The sequence below is a fragment of the Pristiophorus japonicus genome, chromosome 7, assembly GCF_044704955.1.
Source record: "Pristiophorus japonicus isolate sPriJap1 chromosome 7, sPriJap1.hap1, whole genome shotgun sequence".
Taxonomy (NCBI): domain Eukaryota; kingdom Metazoa; phylum Chordata; class Chondrichthyes; family Pristiophoridae; genus Pristiophorus; species Pristiophorus japonicus.
In genome coordinates, this window is record NC_091983.1 from 140921140 (window position 1) to 140942376 (window position 21237).

General features: G+C 48.0%; 1 protein-coding gene across 1 annotated transcript in view; it reads left to right on the forward strand.

Annotated features, from left to right (window-relative positions):
* Window positions 1–216: 216 nt before the first annotated feature.
* Window positions 217–21237, forward strand: part of LOC139266638 (calcium and integrin-binding family member 4-like) — a 68337-nt gene continuing 47316 nt past the window's right edge. The window contains exons 1-2 of the mRNA XM_070884226.1: window positions 217–455; window positions 10498–10579. Of these exons, the coding sequence (XP_070740327.1) occupies window positions 217–455; window positions 10498–10579 (321 nt within the window). The remainder of the gene's footprint in view (window positions 456–10497; window positions 10580–21237) is intronic.

Consider the following 21237-nt stretch of genomic DNA (forward strand, 5'->3'; position numbering starts at 1 on the left):
ACAAAGGTTCTTGTGTTCTCGTCACCAAATGTTATGCATGCAATAAAGGTTCAAACTGAGTACTGTTTAACTGAGCAAGGTACAACCTTGCTTCTGCTTTATTTAGGCCCAAACTGCCTGACTCACAAAATGGCTGGCCTTTTATACCAGAGCAGCATCATGTGCGTGCTGCTAAGTGGTCTCCAACAATGACGCCATCTGGTGGCTACAAACAGCATGTACATACATGACAGAAGTGTTGCAGACCCCGGAGTTGCCCAAGAAGCCAGTACCTCACTGCAATCAGTATCATTTGCTCCACAGGCTGCAAACACCAGCACAGGATCATTAAGCCCAGGGGATTTAGAGAATCTGTTTGAGATGACTACATTGGATAAATCACAGAACACAAATAAGCAGCAGCAGATGGCTCAGCTGTCGACAAGTCCTCAGGAAATCCCAAAAAGTCATATTGGGTGATGTGGGTGATGGCCAATCTTCCTCTGCACTGGTCTTGCCATTTTCGCACCAGTAACAGAAAAATCTGTCCTGTATTTTGTTCAGACCAATTTTATAACCATGTAACCTCAGACCTAGTAGGCTTGATTTTTTTTTAAATTTCTTGTTTTTATATACTGTGAATGCAGCTTATTTTGTTTAAATTTTATTTCAGAATTTATAGAAGAGCACTAACATATTGTCTCCCACCAGAAAATGTTGATTTGTGATACTTTATTTGCAGCATCTAACTGTAACTATGGCCTAGTAATTCAGCTATGCAACGCCTGCTTTTCGGAAGCAAAAGCGGCATCTTTTAGATGCTGATCTGCTGTGCACCTCAAACAATTTCAGTTTTAAAATCTCAAAACATGAGGCTAGAAATAACTGTTGATGACAACAATATACAAAAGCTTAATACATTCAGTATGAAGTTCAGGACCTGGAACGTCAGGACCCTCATGGACAATCCCAACAGCAACAGGCCGGAACACCGCACCACCATAGTTGCCCGGGAACTCAGACATTTTGACATTGACATCGTCGCCCTCAGCGAGACCTGGCGGGCAGGGGAAGGCCAGTTGAAGGAACATGGTGGAGGTTACACCTTCTTCTGAAAGGGAAACCAGAGGCAGAACGCCGCCTTCATGGTGTCGGCTTTGCCATCAAGAATGAGCTGGCCGACTGCCTCAAAGACTCCCCCTGTGAGGTCAACGAACGCCTCATGACTCTCCGTATCACCCTATCTCGGAATCAATGTGCCACAGTCATCAGTGCGTCTGCCCCCACACTCGATGCAACGGATGAGGCTAAAGAGGGTTTTTCTTCCAACCTCGAGACATCCTTGTCCCGTGTCCCCACAGGTGACAAATTGATCCTCCTGGGTGATTTTAATGCCAGGGTTGGCAAAGACACAGCCCTCTGGGGAAGAGTGATTGGCAGAGAGGGGGTAGGGAAAGCCAATTCCAGCAGTACCCTACTCCTGACAAAATGTCTGGAACATGAACTCCTCATTACCAACATGCTGTTCTGCCAGAAGGACAAATACAAGGCATCGTGGCAACACCCTCGCTCCAAACACTGACACCTGCTTGACTATGTCATCTTCCGAGCCAGGGATCGCAAGGATGTGCGCATCACCCACGCTATGACAGGAGCTGACGACTGCTGGACGGACTACCACCTAATCCAATCCATCATCAACATTAACATTGCCCCAAAGCAGAGGGGACAGCAGAAGCCCTATACAGCCAGCGCCTCACAGCCAATCTGGCGTGCCTTGATGACCCTAAGATGCTGAATCCCCATAGTGCTTGGTCTGCCCTCCAAGCCTCTATAATCAGTGCCTGTGAAGAGACACTTGGTCACTCAACCAGAAAACATCAGGACTGGTTTGATGAAAATGATCAGGAGCTCGAAGAATGAATAGATCGCAAGCGCAAAGCATTTCTGAGCCTCAAGCAACAGCTCAACTTAGGAGCTGCAAAACAACATTGCAGACGGCTCAAGGCTCTGGTCCAACAAAAAACTCAGGACCTAAAGAACAGGTGGTGGATGGAGAAAGCACAGGATATACAACAACTGGCCGACAGCCACGATATGCGAGGATTCTTCACTGCAGTCAAGGCCATCTACGGTCCAAACTCCTAAGGCCCCACTCCATTCCTGGCCAAGAATGGGCAAACACTCATCAAGGACACCGAGGCTATCAGGGCCCAATGGAAGGACCACTTTGAAGATCTCTTCAATCAAGACTCTGCCTTTGACTCGAGTGTTCTCGATTCCATCCCGCAGCATGCCACCCACCACCAACTCAGTGAAACTCCAATGTTGCACAAGCTTGGTAAAACCATAAAACAGCTTAACAATAACAAGGCTACGGGTGTGGATGGAATCCCTGCTGAGGCACTAAAATATGGCTGAGAGGCGCTGTTGGCGCGGATACATGACCTCATCTCTCTCATTTGGAGGGAGGAGAGCATGCCGGGAGATCTCAGAGATGCAATGATTGTGACCATTTTTAAAAAGGGGGACATGTCCGACTGCAGCAACTACAGGGGAATCTCCCTGCTTTCAGCCACTGGGTAAGTTGTCGCTCGAGTTCTCCTCAATCGTCTTCTTCCTGTGGCCAAGGAGCTCCTCCCGGAATCACAATGCGGATTTCGTCCCCTACGGGGCACAGCAGACATGATCTTTGCAGCGCGCCAGTTGCAGGAAAAAAGCAATGAGCAGTGCCAGCCCTTATACATGGTCTTTTTCGATCTTACAAAGGCCTTTGATACTGTCAACCATGAGGGTCTATGGAGCGTCCTCCGTTTTGGATGCCCTCAAAAGTTTGTCAACATCCTTCGCCTGCTTCATAATGACATGCAGGCCGTGATCCTTACCAACGGATCCATTACAGACCCAATCCACGTCCAGACCGGGGTCAAACAGGGCTGCATCATCGCCCTAACCCTCTTCTCAATCTTTCTCGCCGCCATGCTCCACCTCACAATCAACAAGCTCCCCGCTGGAGTAGAATTAAACTACAGAACCAGTGGGAAGTTGTTTAACCTACGCCGCCTCCAGGCCAGGTCCAAGGTCACTCCAACCTCTGTCATTGAGCTGCAGTATGCGGACGATGCCCGCGTCTGTGCACTTTCAGAGGCTGAACTCCAGGATATAGTCAATATATTCACTGAGGCATATGAAAACATGGGCCTTACGCTTAACATCCGTAAGACAAAGGTCCTTCACCAGCCTGTCACCGCCGCACAGCACTGCCCTCCAATCATCAAGATCCACGCCGCGGCCCTGGACAACGTGGACCTCACCGAAGCGCTGCGGGACATCTTGGTTATTAGAATCGTCCACGAGGACCTTCTCCACAAGCTGCTCTCTGCGGATACCACAGTCACCCTGCAGAAGGTAATTAAAGTGAGTCGGGCATTCATGATCTTGGCCTGCGATTCCAAGCGGATGTCTCACGCCCAGGACTCTACCCCAACAAGTATTGTGAACCGACTGGCGCCTTTTAGAGGCAGGGCTGCTACAAGCAGTCTCAGGGAAAAGAGAACAGAACCCCGAATCTCGCAAACCTGAGTCCGCCACATGGGGCCAACCGGCTAACCCCATGCTGGCGCTGTGGAGGAAATCACAGGGCCCACCAGTGCCATTATAAAGACTATACATGCAAAGGCTGTTAGACGAAGGGCCACCTCCAGTGAATGTGCAAGAGAAATGGTACCGAATCGATGAAGAGTTGGCCGATCATCCGGACTCTAGCGACAATGAAGAGAGAGTCCATGAGGCAGTTCAGCCCCACGATGAGGTGTACGGAGTGTTTACCTGCCTCACCGAGAGTTCCCCGTTGAAAATGAAAGTCGAAATCAACGGTGTTCCTGTCACGATGGAGGTGGACACGGGTGAGTCAGTCACTGATGAATCAGGCGGCCTTTGAGAAACTCTGGGACAATCCAGTCGAACGACCTAAAATGATCTGGATCCAAGTGAAGCTGCTCACCTATACAAACGACACCATCCCAGTCGTTGGCAGCGTGGATGTCCAGGTCTATCATGACGGCGCGATGCACAAGTTACCTTTGTGGATCGTTGTTGGAGATGGTCCAATGCTATTAGGAAGAAGATGGATGAAAAAGATCAGTTGGAGCTGGGAAAATCTCCAACCTCCAGCGATCGACGTCCTCCGCGGCTCCGAAGTTGGATCCAGCACAGCACCTGAAAAACCAGCCGCTCAACTCGACTGTGTGGAGACGACCCAGACCGCTCAACCCAGCCGAAACGACCCGATCTCACCTTCCAGGCTCCAGTGGCAGGACTCCGGAGTAAGAAAATCAGCATAGAAGGCAACTTCCCTGCTTCCGTGGCAGAACCCGGGGAGAAAAGGATCACCGCAGCCTACCTCGTGGAGAGAAAGAAGATGGTGTCCAAACCACGATGTGAAGCACCTCAAGTAAAGATGGCAGCGGCCAGACCACGAGAGGCAGCGTTGATGGAACAACACGTGATGCCGAGCAGTAAACCATATTGGGGTAAAGATTGCAAGGCCCTCTTAAAGGAGACCGGCAACTCATCACAATTAACGGGACAGTTCCACTCTTTATACAGCGATGCCGGTGATACTTATGTAAAAGATGTAACTGACAATTTCAAGTTTGCAAATATAACTAACCATGATAAGTCAGGTGATTGTGGTCAGAACCAATGCATTGTGAGAGTAAACGAAGTGATGATGTGCGATGCTGGGTTCTACATGCATGCCGACAAAACCAAAGGCAACCTCCCGTCGGAAGCACCCAGGTCCAGCGGTATACCCGACCATGTAGCCTGCACCTCTGGGACCAATGTGATGCCCCAGGGAGCGTGGCCACACACAGAGGGAGCATACCAGCTGCAGGGCCAGCGGATGGCAAAGGCACCACTACAGGTACCCTGCCCCTGATCGGCTCTAGCTCTCTGGCCACCAGGGCCAGTACCAGGAGCAAGAGGTTAGCACCCTCCAGCTTTCCGAATGGGACCTGGGTTGACCAGGCTCCCACTATCGCTGAAGGGCAGCAAAGAAACACCGCAGCCCTCAAAGGAGGACAGAGAGGCCACATACTCCTGTGACTCTGCCCTACCACTTGGCAACGGCAAAGGCCTGACACTTAGCCAGGTGAGCGATCCGAGCTCACCCAGCTGGCAGGGGACGCAGTGCTGCCATCAGACAACCTGGACACAGTCCGGTTACTCTGGAACTAGCGTCCTCACCCACCTGCATCTACACAACCCAGGGGCTAAACTGTGATACCACGTATGTACCTTACCTGTAAAATGTACTTGTTCCACTACTGCAGAACCCAAACAGTGATGTGATTAATCCTATGGTTTTTTTTGTTCTTTCTTTCGGTACATGTATGCACATGCAGGTGTTGAGCCATGGTCTATGTATGGGGGAGGGGGGCGGCGGAGGAAATGGATGTATGTAGCCATGGACCAACATGGATTACACCCATAACCCACTCAACCCCCACTGCAACCTCAAACCGTCCACTGCTGACCATTTCCCAATGTTGTGGCAATAAGGACTTGGGGGTCAACAGGGAGAAAGGCAAGCCAAAGCATAGACAAGGTGCAAGGGCTTTGGGCACTCAAGTCTAGGGCCAGAGCACACAATGCAAAGGCCAGTGGCACAAGACTTAGGGGAGAGTGATGTTGTGTATGTATACCATAAGTATACTCCCTGTACACTCAATGTACAGTTACATAAGACTACTAGATGTACCTTCACACTATGCTTGTACCACAAGAGGGTGCAACTGGTGGAGACCGAGGGGTCACCTGTACATGACCGGTAACCAGGTATAAAAGGGAGCTCACCTTGTTGTACCCTCATTCAGGAGCTGTAATAAATGGACTAAGGTCACCACAGTTCAAGTACAATACCTTGCTTCATGGAGTCATTACTAGAGTGCTTACAGATATAATAATCATACTATCCTTTTAGCCACAATGGTGAAATAAAAGCCACCACAAAGCAAACTTTTCAATCCAACTTTATCCATATATGCATCCAATATTACATCAAAAATCAACTAATCGCCCTTGTGCATTCCCTTAGAGACTGTCTTGCAACTGCCTTTGCCTATCCTCATGATGTTATGCAGTGGCTGCAGCATGGCTGGTGGAAGATTGCTGACTATCAGTGGGGGAACACGGCAGATGGCCTTGTAGGATGACCTCAAGGAGCTGGTGGCTGGGAGTGTGAAATCGAGTGATGGTATTTCTTGTTCTTCACTCTTCTCTCCCTCTTCTTGGTCACCACTGGCTGGGCAGGTTGGATTTCTTGGGTGCTTCCTGTGCTTTCTAAACAGGCACAAGCAAATCTCTCCCACGGTGCCCCACCCATTTTCAGGCATTATCGAATATCCCAGCCTTTAGAGTTGTATTTTAGTATCTTTTTACTATAACTTCTTTGGCGACAATCCTAAATCAACACATCTGTAACTGACTCTCAAAACCATCAGTTTATTTTAAAACTTTTCTGCCTTGATTTCATGTAAAACCAACAGCAGGAGAAATTAAAAGCAATTGTTTTTTAATATGGTCCAGCCCTGCTCTCCAACTCATCTGATTGATTCTAATATACTTCATTCCTGCCTTCCAATTGATCTGACGAAGGGTCATTGACCCGAAATGTTAACTCTGCTTTCTCGCCACAGATGCTGCCTGACCTGCTGAGATTTCCAGCATTTTCTATTTTATTCCAATTGATTTGATTGGTTCTGATAGCACATAGTCCTCCTACCTTCTATCTGGTTGGATTGATTGATACTAGCAATCTCCAATTTCAATGAAAAAAGATAATTTTTCTTGAGAACTGCTAAGAAGCTATCATGTCAATTTAATTATTAATGGTTGGTATATATGCTGTGTTAATTTGTATCATGTAACTGTTGGTTCTGAAAAATGGTCTCCTGTTACAATGCCTGAACCAGCATCATAATATCCCAAATGCTTGTAATTTTTTGTCCTTTCTAATAAGCTATCCAAACTTATTGATTGATAGCCCAGATCCACAGGGATTGCCAGGAAATTATTGGCCTACAAAAGCAAAATACAGTGGATGCTGGAAATCTGAAATAAAAACAGAAAATGCTGGAAATATTCAGGTCAGGCAGTATCTGAGGAGAGAGAAACAGAGTTAATGTTTCAGGTTGATGACCCTTCGTCAGAACTGGTATTATTGGCCTGTTTGTCCTACCTCATTTGTCGGCAAGGTACCATGCTGAAATTTTTCTGTTGAAAGAGTGATGGGACTAGACTTCTACTTGTCTAAGTGACCCGCCGCTGACCCTGGTGAAAATTCCAGGCTAAGTTTATTTCAGTTTTTATTGGTAGGTTTCCAGCAAGATTTCTCTATTCCCATCTGTACTGGACAGCTGTGCAGTGTCAGTTGCAGCTGAGTCCATAAATCATTTTAACGGAATTAATTGCTTGAAAAAGAGGAATATTAAAGGATATATGGGGTGAATAGAAGACTGGAATTATTTGAATAAAATAGCCAGTGCACACTTGATGTACCAAATAGCCTGTTTCTGTGCTGTAACATTTTATGATTCTATATGCTTCAGAAACAGTAAGAACCACAAGCACCGATCCCTGGAACATTGTACCCAGTGTACCTCTTCAGCCCTACAGCACTGCCATAACTAATATTCATTGTTTACTCTCTGCTAGCCAATTCTTATTCACCTTCAAATTTAATCTAGAATATCCTTTGCCTTGAGCTTATGTAGCAGTCTTTCATATGGAATGTTATTAATAAGAACATAAGAAATAGGAACAGGAGTACATAAGAACATATATAAGAACATAAGAATTAGGAACAAGAGTAGGCCATCTAGCCCCTCGAGCCTGCTCCGCCATTCAACAAGATCATGGCTGATCTGGCCGTGGACTCAGCTCCACTTACCCGCCCGCTCCCCGTAACCCTTAATTCCCTTATTGGTTAAAAATCTATCTATCTGTGATTTGAATACATTCAATGAGCTAGCCTCAACTGCTTCCTTGGGCAGAGAATTCACAGATTCACAACCCTCTGGGAGAAGAAATTCCTTCTCAACTCGGTTTTAAATTGGCTCCCCCGTATTTTGAGGCTGTGCCCCCTAGTTCTAGTCTCCCCGACCAGTGGAAACAACCTCTCTGCCTCTATCTTGTCTATCCCTTTCATTATTTTAAATGTTTCTATAAGATCACTCCTCATCCTTCTGAACTCCAACGAGTAAAGACCCAGTCTACTCAATCTATCATCATAAGGTAACCCCCTCATCTCCGGAATCAGCCTAGTGAATCGTTTCTGTACCTCCTCCAAAGCTAGTATATCCTTCCTTAAGTAAGGTTATACTAGCTTTGGAGGGGGTACAGAGTAGACCATATGGCCCCTCGAGCCTGCTCCGCCATTCAATAAGATCATGGCTGATCTGATCATGGACTTAGCTCAACTTCCCCACCCGCTCCCCATAACACTTTATCCCCTTATCGTTTAAGAAACTGTCTATTTCTGACTTAAATTTATTCGATGTCCCAGCATCCACAGCGAATTCCACAGATTTACAAACCTCTGGGAGAAGAAATTTCTCCTCATCTCTGTTTTAAATGGGCGGCCCCTTATTCTAAGATCGTGCCCTCTGGTTCTAGTTTCCCCCATCAATGGAAACATCCTCTCTGCATCCACCTTGTCAAGCCTCCTCATAATCTTATACCTTTCTATAAGATCACCTTTCATTCTTCTGAATTCCAGTGAGTAGAGGCCCAACCTACTCAACCTTTCCTCATAAGTCAACCCCCTCATCCCCAGAATCAACCCAGTGAACCTTCTCTGAACTGCCTCCAAAGCAAGTATATCCTTTCATAAATATGGAAACCAAAACTGCATGCAGTATTCCAGGTGTGGCTTCACCAATACCTTATATAGCTGTAACAAGACTTCTTTGCTTTTATACTCCATTCCCTTTGCAATAAAGGCCAAGATACCTTTGGCTTTCCTGATCACTTGCTGTACCTGCATACTATCCTTTTGTGTTTCATGCACAAGTACCCCCAGAACCCGCTGTAATGTGGCACTTTGCAATCTTTCTCCATTTAAATAATAACTTGCTCTTTGATTTTTTTTCTGCCAAAGTGCATGACCTCACACTTTCCAACATCATACTCCATCTACCAAATTTTTGCCCACTCACTTAGCCTGTCTATGTCCTTTTACAGATTTGTTGTGTCCTCCTCACTCATTGCTTTTCCTCCCATCTTTGTATCATCAGCAAACTTGGCTATGTTACACTCAGTCCCTTCTTCCAAGTCGTTAATATAAATTGTAAATAGTTGGGGTTCCAGCACTGATCCCTGCAGCACCCCACTATTGCCAACCAGAGAATGAACCATTTATCCTGACTCTCTGTTCTCTATTAGTTAGCCAATCTTCTATCCATGCTAATATATTACCACAAACCCCGTGAACTTTTATCTTGTGCAGTAACCTTTTATGTGGCACCTCACCTTGTCAAATGCCTTCTGGAATTCCAAATTCACCACATCCACTGGTTCCCCTTTATCCACCCTCTTTGTTACATCCTCAAAGAATTCCAGCAAATTTGTCAAACATGACTTCCCCTTCATAACTCCATGCTGACTCTGCCTGACCGAATTTTGCTTTACCAATGTCCCGCTACTGCTTCTTTAATAATGGACTCCAACATTTTCCCAACCACAGATGTAAGTCTAACTGGTCTATAGTTTCCTGTTTTTTGTCTGCCTCCTTTTTTAAATAGGGTTGTTACATTTGCAGTTTTCCAATCTGCTGGGACCTCCCCAGAATCCAGGGAATTTGTTTACCAACTTTATCAAAACTAAATGGTTGTATTTAAATGTCATATTAATTCTTGCCCACTGTTATAAAAACTCTCCAGATAAGTAAAGACACTGTAGCACTATGATATACCCACCCAGAAGATCTCAGGTTTGATTCCAGATCTATGCTGATTTAGTTGAACTCAGTCAGGGTAACACATGTTCTATATTTGCCTCAGACCTCTGGGCTAGGAAAGGAAAATCAGGCTATTGATTACTGTCTCCTGATATCCTGTTGAAAAATGCTTATGTGTGTGGACGTCAAGTGAGGATGTGATTGGACTCAGCTATGATACCCCTCTAGTCAAATAACATACTGATATTCACTGTCGTGGCTACTTTGTGAAGAATAGCTGCATTGAGTGAAATACCAGAGGACTGCTGGTGTTCATGAAATTGTACCCTAGCAATACTGCAATAAATAAAGAACTTACTTTTATATAGTGCCTTTCACAACCTCATGATCTGCCAAAGTGCTTTACATCCAATGAAGTACTTGTAGAGTGTAGTGTAGTTACTATTATAATATAGGCAAATGTCTCATTGGGAGAGGATTGGGAGTAAAAAAAATTGTGATTATATTCTTACACTCCAGATAACAAATTTATCATAAAAATGTATTTTATGTTTCAGTGTTCACCAGACATTTCTTAATTTAGCTCGCGATTCACAATATCTCACATCGGAACAGGTCCGCTCTATTCCAGCAATAAAGGTGTGTGTACAAGGATCTATTCACTTGAAAGTGTCCAACATTGCAGTTCCTATCTTGTTATTCAAGCTGTCTTTTTGTATGTAATATGGAGGATTTATGGACTGGGGAGATAATGTCTGATATGTGTCCATGTTGTAGTTACAATCATGATGGTAGTGCATTTACATGTTGAGTTGTGTGGCTTACAGTGCTGCTTGCGAGAAGGTCCTGGTATATGGGGCTAGACTTTCCACTTTTGTGCAGATCACCCAAAAATGGGCGTTATTTCCAGTGTTGGCGGTTAATATGGGTTTTGAGATCGCCGGATTATCGCCCATTTTCAAAACCCCAACTTTCCACTTTATAAAATGGGCGTTACCACGAGCGATGTGAAATGGGCGTTAGCAGTAAAATTTTTGCCTTTCTGCCGTAAAATGTCGCCGTCCATAGCAATGCCATGGCAACGATCGTTTCCCGCGTTTCGGGAGGTCAGGGGTCATCAATACATGCGCAGAAGAGGAGAGAGAGGGAGCAGAGAGGAACTGAAAGTGTGTGTGGGTGTGTTGTGTGGTTGTTTGGCTGTTGTGGGAGGTAGGAGGGAGATTTACCAGCAGCAAAAATAATTGGGTGCACAAATAACGTTGTTCGCACCGAGTTTTGGGGGAAAATAATATAGGTGAAGTGGAAGGGATGGAAAAGGCAACACAGCATGCTGTGGAGACTAAGGACGTTGGCGAAAGCAGTGAGGTGGGAGAGGAACTACTGGGAGGATGAAAACGAGCTCGGAGATTCTTCGACGAGGCAAACGCTGGGGTCAATTGACCCGGGGTGGGCGTGAGAAGCCCATCCCAAAGATTTACCAGAAGATTTGGGCCGACATAGCCGAGGTGGTCTCGTCAGCGACGAACGAGGTGCGTGAGGGCAACCAGTGCCACAAGCGCTGGAACGACCTTGTCGGATCCGCCAGAGTAAGTATTACATTTATTTACATGTACTTATATATTTATTTAATTTGAATTGTAAGTGTAATGAGTGATGAAAATCAGATGTGATGTCTTGCACTTATACCGGGAATGTTTTACGCAAAGCCTGCATTAATGGTGTACGTCTTCAGCTAAAGAATGATAATTTTCGTAATAATCATGATTACATCTGTCGGTTATGTGTTGTATCAATCTCTGTGACAGTACCTAGAAATGATCTCACACAATGATCTCATGCCATATCATGCTGGTGTTATCTTTTACAGAAGAAGCTTTCAAAGATTAGGGCCGAGCAGCAACGAACGGGTGGCCGGCCACCAATCATCAGAGAGCTCATCTCAGCGTTAAAATGGACATTAAGTGGCCGGTATCGATGCAAAAAAGTGGAAAGCCTAGCTGATATGCAGCACCAGAGGAAATCAATTAGTAAAGACAAAAAAATCGCTATTTATCACAACAGATATTTCACCTGCATAGATCATTTTGAGAACTGCAGGCCGTGGAGCGGAAGGAGCAGAATGGCGGCCTGGCCCAGCAGTCTGCATGGCCCCGGCCTGCGAGCACCATCGGAGCAGGCCGGGGGGGGGGTGGGCAAGGAGCACGTGGCGGCATACCACTCCAGGGAGCAGCACGGGCTGGAGCAGGAGAGCGATGGCAGCGAAGAGGACGACTGGATTGGACATCACCAAGATTCAGGTCACTGATTGGAGCGTGGTGCAGATACATCAGTACATCAGGAGTGGTGACGTCGGGGCGCAGGAGCGGCAAGTGATCATGGAGTGATGCGATCGGGGACCAGGAGAGGCGTGAGATCAGGGCCCAGAAGAGGCGAGGGCTCGGGGGCAGCACAGGCCAGCCCATTCAGCGATATGTGTGCGCACTAAGTCCGTGCAGCTGAGCTGGCCTCTGGTCATCTTGGTCAATCCTTACCACTGGATCAAGACCCAGCTCTGTCAAGCCCGTGTGGTGGCTGGTGTGCAATGGCCACCACACGTTAAAAAAATCCACGCACAGGCATCTTCCACCCTTCAAGATTTAGTTCGGGACCTAGAATATTAGGTCCTTCATTGAAACACCTGTGAACTTTTTGGCATGGAAGCAAGTTGTTATGTCTTGGATAAAGAGTCAGACTAGATACTGCAAGCTCAAAGTAAGTGTGACCGTCGTCCTTTATTACAGATCTCAGAGTGCCTCTCCAGCCTGTGAGGCCTCCTTATATACAGGTGCTCCCAAGGGATTGTGGGATCCCTTGGGACTCCAGGGGACAAGCCCTCTGGTAGTTAGACATGGTAATTACATGTTTACATACATAACGGAACTCCCCCCCAAAGTCAATAGTGTAACTATTTACAATGTGAGTCGATCTGGATCCTCCGTAGGAACATAGAAACATAGAAAATAGGTGCAGGAGTAGGCCATTCGGCCCTTCGAGCCTGCACCACCATTCAATATGATCATGGCTGATCATTCACCTCAGTACCCCTTTCCCGCTTTCTCTCCATACCCCTTGATCCCTTTAGCTGTAAGGGCCACATCTAACTCCCTCTTGACCTGGTTGATCGTCTCGGTGCAAATGCTGGTGTTGGTGAGTTGTTTGTTGGACCTTCTCTGGGCTGCTGCGCAGCTGGCCTTGCTGGACTGCTGGGGGGTGGTGAGCCTTGCTGGGCTGCTGCGGGTAATGGGTTCTGCTTCGTGGTCAACTTGTGTGTGTGTTGGAGGGTTGAAAAAGGTAGAGTCTATTGTGGGTTGTTCTGGATAGTCCGTAAACCTGAGTTTGGTTTCTGCAGGTGAGTCCATTTGCGAGTTTGACCACAAACACCTACTCCCCTCTTTGGCCAAAACAGTGCCAGCAATCCACTTGGGACCCTGTTTATAGTTCAATACAAATACAGGATCATTTACTTCAATTTCGTGTGACACATTTGCGCGATCATGATATGTATTCTGTTGAAGCCGCCTGCTCTCTACCTGTTCGTGTGGATCAGGGTGGACTAACGAGGGCCTTGTCTTAAGTGCCCTTTTCATGAGCAGTTCAGCGGGAGGAACCACAGTGAGTGAGTGGGGTCTTGTGCGGTAACTAAGCAGGACTCGGGATAAGCGAGTCTGCAGTGAGCCTTCAGTTACCCTTTTCAAGCTCTGCTTGATTGTTTGAATTGCTCATTCTGCCTGACCATTGGACGCTGGCTTAAACGGGGTAGACGTGACATGTTTGGCCCCATTGCGGGTCATGAATTCCTTGAATTCGGCACTGGTAAAGCACGGCCCATTGTCACTTACAAGGACATTAGGCAGGCCATGCGTGGCAAACATGGCCCGTAGGCTTTCAATGGAGGCAGTGGACATGCTTGCCGACATTATGGCACATTCAATCCATTTGGAGTATGCATCTACAACCACTAAAAACATTTTTCCCAAGAATGGGCCTGCATAGTCAACGTGAACCCTAGACAATGGTTTGGAGGGCCAAGACCATAAACTTAGTGGCGCCTCCCTGGTGCATTGCTTAACTGGGAACATGTATTACATTTGTGCACACAGGACTCTTAAGTCTGCATCGATACCGGGCCACCACACGTGGGCTCTGGCTATCGCTTTCATCATTACAATGCCTGGATGGGTACTGTGGAGATCACTAATAAAAGTGTCCCTTCCCTTTCTTGGCACAACTAGCCAATTACCCCATAGGAGGCAGTCTGCCTGTATAGACATTTCATCTTTGCGCCGCTGGTACAGCTTTATTTCTTCCTGCATCTCTAACAGGACACTAGACCAACTCCCGTGGAGCACACAGTTTTCTACTAAGGACAGTAAAGGGTCCTGGCTCATCCAGGTTCTAATCTGTCGGGCGGTAACAGGTGATTGCTCACTCTCGAATGCTTCCATTACCATAATTAAACCTGCAGGCTGTGCCATCTCCACCCCGGTGGTGGGCAATGGTAGCCTACTGAGAGCATTGGCACAGTTTTCTGTGCCTGGCCTGTGGCGGATGGCGTAGTTGTATGCGGACAACGTGAGCGCTCATCTCTGGATGTGGGCCGATGCATTCATATTTATCTGCTTATTTTCAGAAAAAAGGGATATAAGCGGCTTATGGTCGGTTTTCAATTCAAATTTGAGCCTGAACAGATATTGATGCATTTTCTTTACCCCTTAAACACACGTTAACACTTCTTTTTAGATCATACTGTAGGCCCTCTCGGCCTTAGACAGACTTCTGGCTGCATAAGCAACCGGTTGCAATTTCCCAAATTCATTAGCTTGTTGCAATACACACCCGACCCCATATGGCGACGCATCACAAATGTTTACATGGATCGTACAACACAAGCAATTTGATTGAACATTACAGCTTCCTAGCTTTCCCAAAGGCATTTTCTTGGCTTTTACCCAATGCCCATTCATCTCCCTTGTGCAGTAAAGAGTGCACGGGTTCTAACAATGTGCTAAGACCCGGTAAGAAGTTACCAAAATAGTTCAGGAGTCCTAGAAACAACTGCAGCTCCGTCATGTTCTGTGGTCTCGGTGCGTTCTTGATTGCCTCCACCTGCGAATCGGTGGGCCTGATGCCATCCACTGTGATTCTTTTCCCCAGGAACTCCACTTCAGGTGCTAGGAAAATGCACTTCGAGCGTTTTAGCCTGAGCCCCACCCTATTAAGCCGACTAAGAACCTCCTCCAGGTTCTGCAGGTGCTCGATGGTGTCCCGACCTGTAACCAAGATGTCGTCCTGGAAGACCATAGTGCACGGGACCGACTTTAGCAAGCTTTCCATGTTCCTCTGGAATATCGCCGCAGCCGATCGAATCCTAAATGGGCATCTGTTGTAAACAAAAAGACCTTTGTGCGTGTTGATGCAGTTGAGGCCTTTCGAAGATTCCTCCAGCTCCTGCATCATGTAGGCTGAGGTCAAGTCCAGCTATGTGAACCTTTTCCCTCCCGCTAGCATCGCAAATAGGTCATCTGCCTTTGGTAGCGGTTATTGATCCTGCAGCAAGAAACGATTGATAGTGACTTTGTAATCACCACAGATTCTGACGGTGCCATCTCCCTTGAGGACTGGAACAATCGGCCTGGCCCACTCATTGAGATGATGCCCTCTCGTTGCAGCCTGTCCAGCTCGATCTCTATCCTCTCTCATCATGTCAGATACCGCTCTCGCCTTGTGATGGATGGGTTGCACCCCCGGAATCAAATGGATCGGCACTTTTGCTCCTTGGAACTTCCCGATGCCTGCTTCGAACAGCGAGGGGAACTTGCTTAAGACCTGGGCACATGAGGTGTTGATGACAGACATCGTCCCAGTTCCAGCGTATCTTTCCCAGCCAGCTCCTGCTGAACAGCGTGGGGTCATCGCCCAGTACCACCCAGAGTGGTAGCTTGTGCACCGCTCCATCGTAGGAGACCTTTACGGTAGCACTGCCAATTACGGGAATCAGTTCCTTCATGTACGTTCCAAGTTTGGTATGAATAGGAGTCAGGACTGGCCTTGAAGACTTGTTGCACCAAAACTTATCGAAAGTCTTTTTACTCATTATGGACTGGCTTGTGCCCGTGTCCAGCTCTATGGACACTGAGAGTCCATTTAATTCAACCTTCAGCATTATCGGGGGACACTTTGTGGTAAATGTGTGCACCCCATATACCTCTGCCTCCTCGGTCTAAGGTTCTGGTTCGTCGTGATCCGCCATGGATCTGTCCTCCTCTGCAACATAGTGGTTTGCAGGATTAGCAGAGTTTGCAGCTCGCCTGCACATACGTTGGAGGTGTCCCATTGTTCCACAGCCCTTGCAAACGTATCCTTTATTCCACAGCCCTTGTAAACATATCCTTTGAAGCGGCCTGAATGGAATCAATGATCACCCCCGTAGCACCAACAAGGTGTTAATTGCCTTGTATTCATCACCCTTGATGGCAGACTCTGAGTCATGTGCAGCTACAGGCGTATAAGTCCTGCCATGTACATTTCGATTCGAAAACAACGTTACTTTCTTCACAGTACTTGCAGCAGCACTAGTGTGGGAAATTTGTTTGGTTTTGTCACTGGTGGAGATAAGCGCCTGGGCTATCGCTATGGCTCTACTCAAGGTTGGGGTGTCCAGAGTCAAAAGTTTGCAAAATATTACTTCATGGCCAATGCCAAGTACAAAGAAGTCCCTGAGCAAGTGTCCTTCAAATTTGCAATGTCCTGCAAGGCGCCTTAGTTCGGCGACGAAGCTAGCCACTTGCTGGCCTTCAGACCTCTTGCACGTGTAGAACCGATATCTTGCCATCAAAACGCTTTACTTCGGGTTTAGATGCTCCTGGACCAGTGTGCACAACTCATTGTACGACGTGTCTGTGGGTTTTTCTGGAGCGAGCAGTTTTTCATGAGGCCATACGTTGATGCCCCGCAAACGGTGAGGAGGATCACCCTTCGTTAGGCAGCGTTCGCTTCTCCTTCCAACTTGTTGGTCATGAAGTATTGGTCAAGTCGCTCCACGAAGGTTTCCCAATCATCTCCCTCTGAAAATTTTTCCAGGATGCCCACAGTTCTCTGCATTGTTGCGTTGGGGTTCGTTATCTGTATCTCATCGCCAGTTGTTATGTCTTGGATAAAGAGTCAGACTAGATACTGCAAGCTCAAAGTAAGGTGTGACCATAGTTCTTTATTACAGATCTCAGAGTGCCTCTCCAAACTGTGAGGTCTCCTTATATACAAGTGCTCCCAAGGGATTGGGGGTTCCCTTGGGACTCCAGGGGACAAGCCCTCTGGTGGTTAGACATGGTAATTACAGGTTTACATACATTACACAAGTCATCCTCGATTTGAGGGACTGCCTATAATAATGATGATGGTAGGTCCTGGGTAGCAGCGGTAATGTCAATGAGGTGCTCCCATGGAGGGTTGTGGCCTTTTTAGCAGCCTCCTGTCTTCAATTAAGCTCCCAGCATTTAACTTCTGAAGGCCCTTTGCCTCAGTTGCAGCCTTCAATAGGACATCACTCCCAATCTTTGAGGCAATTCTTCCCCTGGCTCTTCTGGTGCTGTAGCCACATCTCTGAGGCAGATTTGCAACTCCTGCCCCTCCTGACCCACAAGGAAACTTACATTAAAAAATGTCTCTTCTGGCCCACAATCCAGCTTCCAGCAGTTTGACCTGCCAGGGAAGCCATCACTGCTCCCCCACTCAGGCCTCCAGTTAAAATAGCAGATTGGGCCCCAATGACATAATCAGAACCTGATCTGCACATTTAGAGAGTACCCACCGGTTTGAGGCGGGTTTCCCTGCTGCCTGCAATTTAAAATTGCAGTCGGTCGGATCGTGGCTGCAAAGGAGGGGATAAGTCACCCACTCTACTTTAATTGCCCTGCCTGATTACCACCAGGCAGTGAGAGGTAAAATCAGGGCCTTCATCTTAATATTTAATTTCTATTACAAAAAGTACATTAGCGATTACTATTACTGTTATATTTATTGTGTTTAAACGCCAACAATATGTTCTGCCAATCAGCATTAGATTATTGGTGACATTTTAATGTTAATAATACAATACTAATGAATCTGGGGAGGCTCTATAAGCTCTTAACTCCTGGACAGGATTCAAGAAAAGGTTTGTTATCACACAGCCTTCATGAAGAAAAGAGAGCACCACCCCATTAATATGCAACTGGCCTCTATTCACAAGCACACAACAATGTACTTTACCCAAGGAGCAGCCTTTGCTATTTTATTCCGGTCTACTATGCATTCCAGCCTGTAACTCACTCCCGGGTATCCCGCCAAAGGGACCCTACACTGGCCCGCTTCTATCCTGGGCCAAAGGGACCCCGCACCGGCCCGCATCTACCCCGGACCAAAAGGACCCTGGGCGCGCTGGCTATTCTGGGCCCACTGGCTCTTCCGAGGCCCGCCGGGACCCGCCGGCTCTTCTAGGCCCGCTGGCCTGCCGGCCACAAGGAGGATGCTAGGGTGGAGTGTTCCGGCAGTACTGTGGGACATTCTGCCCGGGGCTGGCGCTCAACCGGCCGAAGGGATTCCGGGGCCGGCGCTGAACTGGCCGAAGGGACTCCGGGCCTGGCGTCGAACTGGCCGTAGGGACTCCGGGGCCGGCGCTGAACCGACCGAAGGGACTCCGGGGCCGGCGCTGAACAGGCCGAAGGGACTCCGGGCCTGGCGTCGAACCGGCCAAAGGGACTCTGGGCCTGGCGTCGAACCGGCCGAAGGGACTCTGGGGCCGGCGCTGAACCAGCCGAAGGGACTCTGGGCCTGGGGTCAAACCGGCCGAAGGGACTCTGGGGCCGGCGCTGAACCAGCCGAAGGGACTCTGGGCCTGGGGTCAAACCGGCCGAAGGGACTCTGGGGCTGGTGCTGAACCGGCCGAAGGGACTCCGGGGCTAGTGCTGAACCGGCCGAAGGGACTCAGGGGCTGGTGCTGAACCGGCCGAAGGGACTCGGGGGCTGGTGCTGAACCGGCCGAAGGGACTCCGGGGCTAGTGCTGAACCGGCCGAAGGGACTCGGGGGCTGGTGCTGAACCGGCCGAAGGGACTCGGGGGCTGGTGCTGAACCGGCCGAAGGGACTCGGGGGCTGGTGCTGAACCGGCCGAAGGGACTCGGGGGCTGGTGCTGAACCGGCCGAAGGGACTCGGGGGCTGGTGCTGAACCGGCCGAAGGGACTCGGGGGCTGGTGCTGAACCGGCCGAAGGGACTCAATTTTTAAACTTTAATCAACTTTTAAACTTCTTAAACAATTCGGGAAAACTTTTACATTTTTAATCAACTTGGAGAACTTTTTTTCTATAATTTTAATCAACTCTTAATCTATTTATTAAACCTTCAATCAACCTGTGTGACTTTTTTTTTAAAATAATTTGGAAATACTTTTAAACTCTTAAACTTTTAAAACAACTTGGAAACCTCTGGGGAAATTTTTAACCTTGGAAGAAACTTTCAAAACATCCCTCGGAACCCCAGCGGGCAGCTGACCTTCCCAATGCCTGCCCCCCCAACCAAGCCTCGGGCCATCCACCATCAATGGCGCTACTCGGCGCCGAGCTTGCGGCCAACATCTCACCGTAGGTTATTAGGCTTATACAGCAGTGCCTGGTCTCCAGTCATCTTGGACCCCCTTGCCACTGGACCAAGACCTCGCTCAGCTAAGCCCGTGTGGTTGCCGGTGTGCAGCAGCCACCCCACGTTAAAAGAACTCACAAACAGGCATCTTCCATTTCGCGAATATGAAGTTCGGGACCTGGAACGGCAGGACCCTCATGGACAATTCCAACAGCAATAGGCCGGAACGCCGCACCGCTATAATTGCCCGGGAACTTAGACGTTTTGACATTGACATCGCCGCCCTAAGCGAGACCCGGCGGGCAGGGGAAGAACGCCCTAGGTAGAGAAAGTGCATCTGGGAGGGCGTTGAGCTCTTCAAATCTCAGCGCGTGAGCGTGAAGAGGTCAGGCGCAGGCAGCGGAAGGAGCGTGCGGCAAATCAGTCCCACCTCCCCACCTTTCCCCAATGAATGTCTGTCCTACCTGTGACAGGGTCGGTGGCTCTCGCATTGTACTGTTCAGCCACCAAAGGACTCACTTTAGGAGTGGAAGCAAGTCTTCCTCAATTCTGAGGGACTGCCTATGATGATGCTGAATGAATGATGCATTTTTTGCTGGATGTAATGCTAACAATGAAATAACAATTAGCTCAAGTGCTCAGCCAAAATTAACTTAATAGTGGACAGCAGGTATCAGACAAAGGGCTGGATTTTCGGCATTACTCAGCGGTAAAGGCGGCGGGGCGGTAAAGTTTGCACCTGGGAACAGTTTGCGCCTCAGTCAGCAAAATTGGCCAGCTGGGCCCTGAATGTGGGGTGGAGAGTTAAGGGAGGCGTTGCACACCTCTGTTAGGGCGCTAGGCTGGCTGAACATGCAAAAATCCCAAGCTAACCGGCCGGCCTCAGAGTGCTCTAAGAGAGGCCTGGGGAGAAAAAAAAGACCTTAAAAAAACCCACCAAAAACATTCCCAATAAGTAACTCACCCCACCACAACATAAATCGCAAAAAAAAACAAAAACAATCACACTTACCTGAGGTCGACATTACTTACCTCACTGCAGCCGTTACAGCTTGGACTGCCCGCTTTCACAGGCAGTTCCAGCATGGCACTCTACAAAGTGCTATGGATTGGGCGGGAGCCAAAAATCGAGCTGGTGTCGCAACCAGGGGCGTTGCATGCCGGCTCGCTTCTTCCGGCGGTAATGCTCCCGGCCCCAATAACCCCAGTGGGCGCTGGAAGCTGGCCGCCAGACCCATAGAGCTTACCGCCACCATTGCCATCCTTCCAAAGTGAAAACAGAGGCAGCAACAAGCAGAAAATCTAGCCCAATGAATAATCTGTCGACATGGAAAATGGGCCATAGGCTGCCTTTAGGCTGTTTCACTGTGTATCAGCAATGGAAGCGACAGTAGCTCAGACTTTGTTGAAGTATAACCAAAGAACACAAACTGCCGAATAAAGTAAATCTATTGGGGTGGATACAGCTACTTTGACCTCACAGAGAAGCCTCAGCTTGTTGAGACTCAGCCACACAAGGTTAGCTGTGACTGAATTGTGTCATTTAGAGCACATTTGAGACTTGCAAGTGCAATCGAACCTCGCATACCACTTTCTGTGACCATAAGATCCGCTGCCATCAATTTCTACACCACAGGATGTTTCC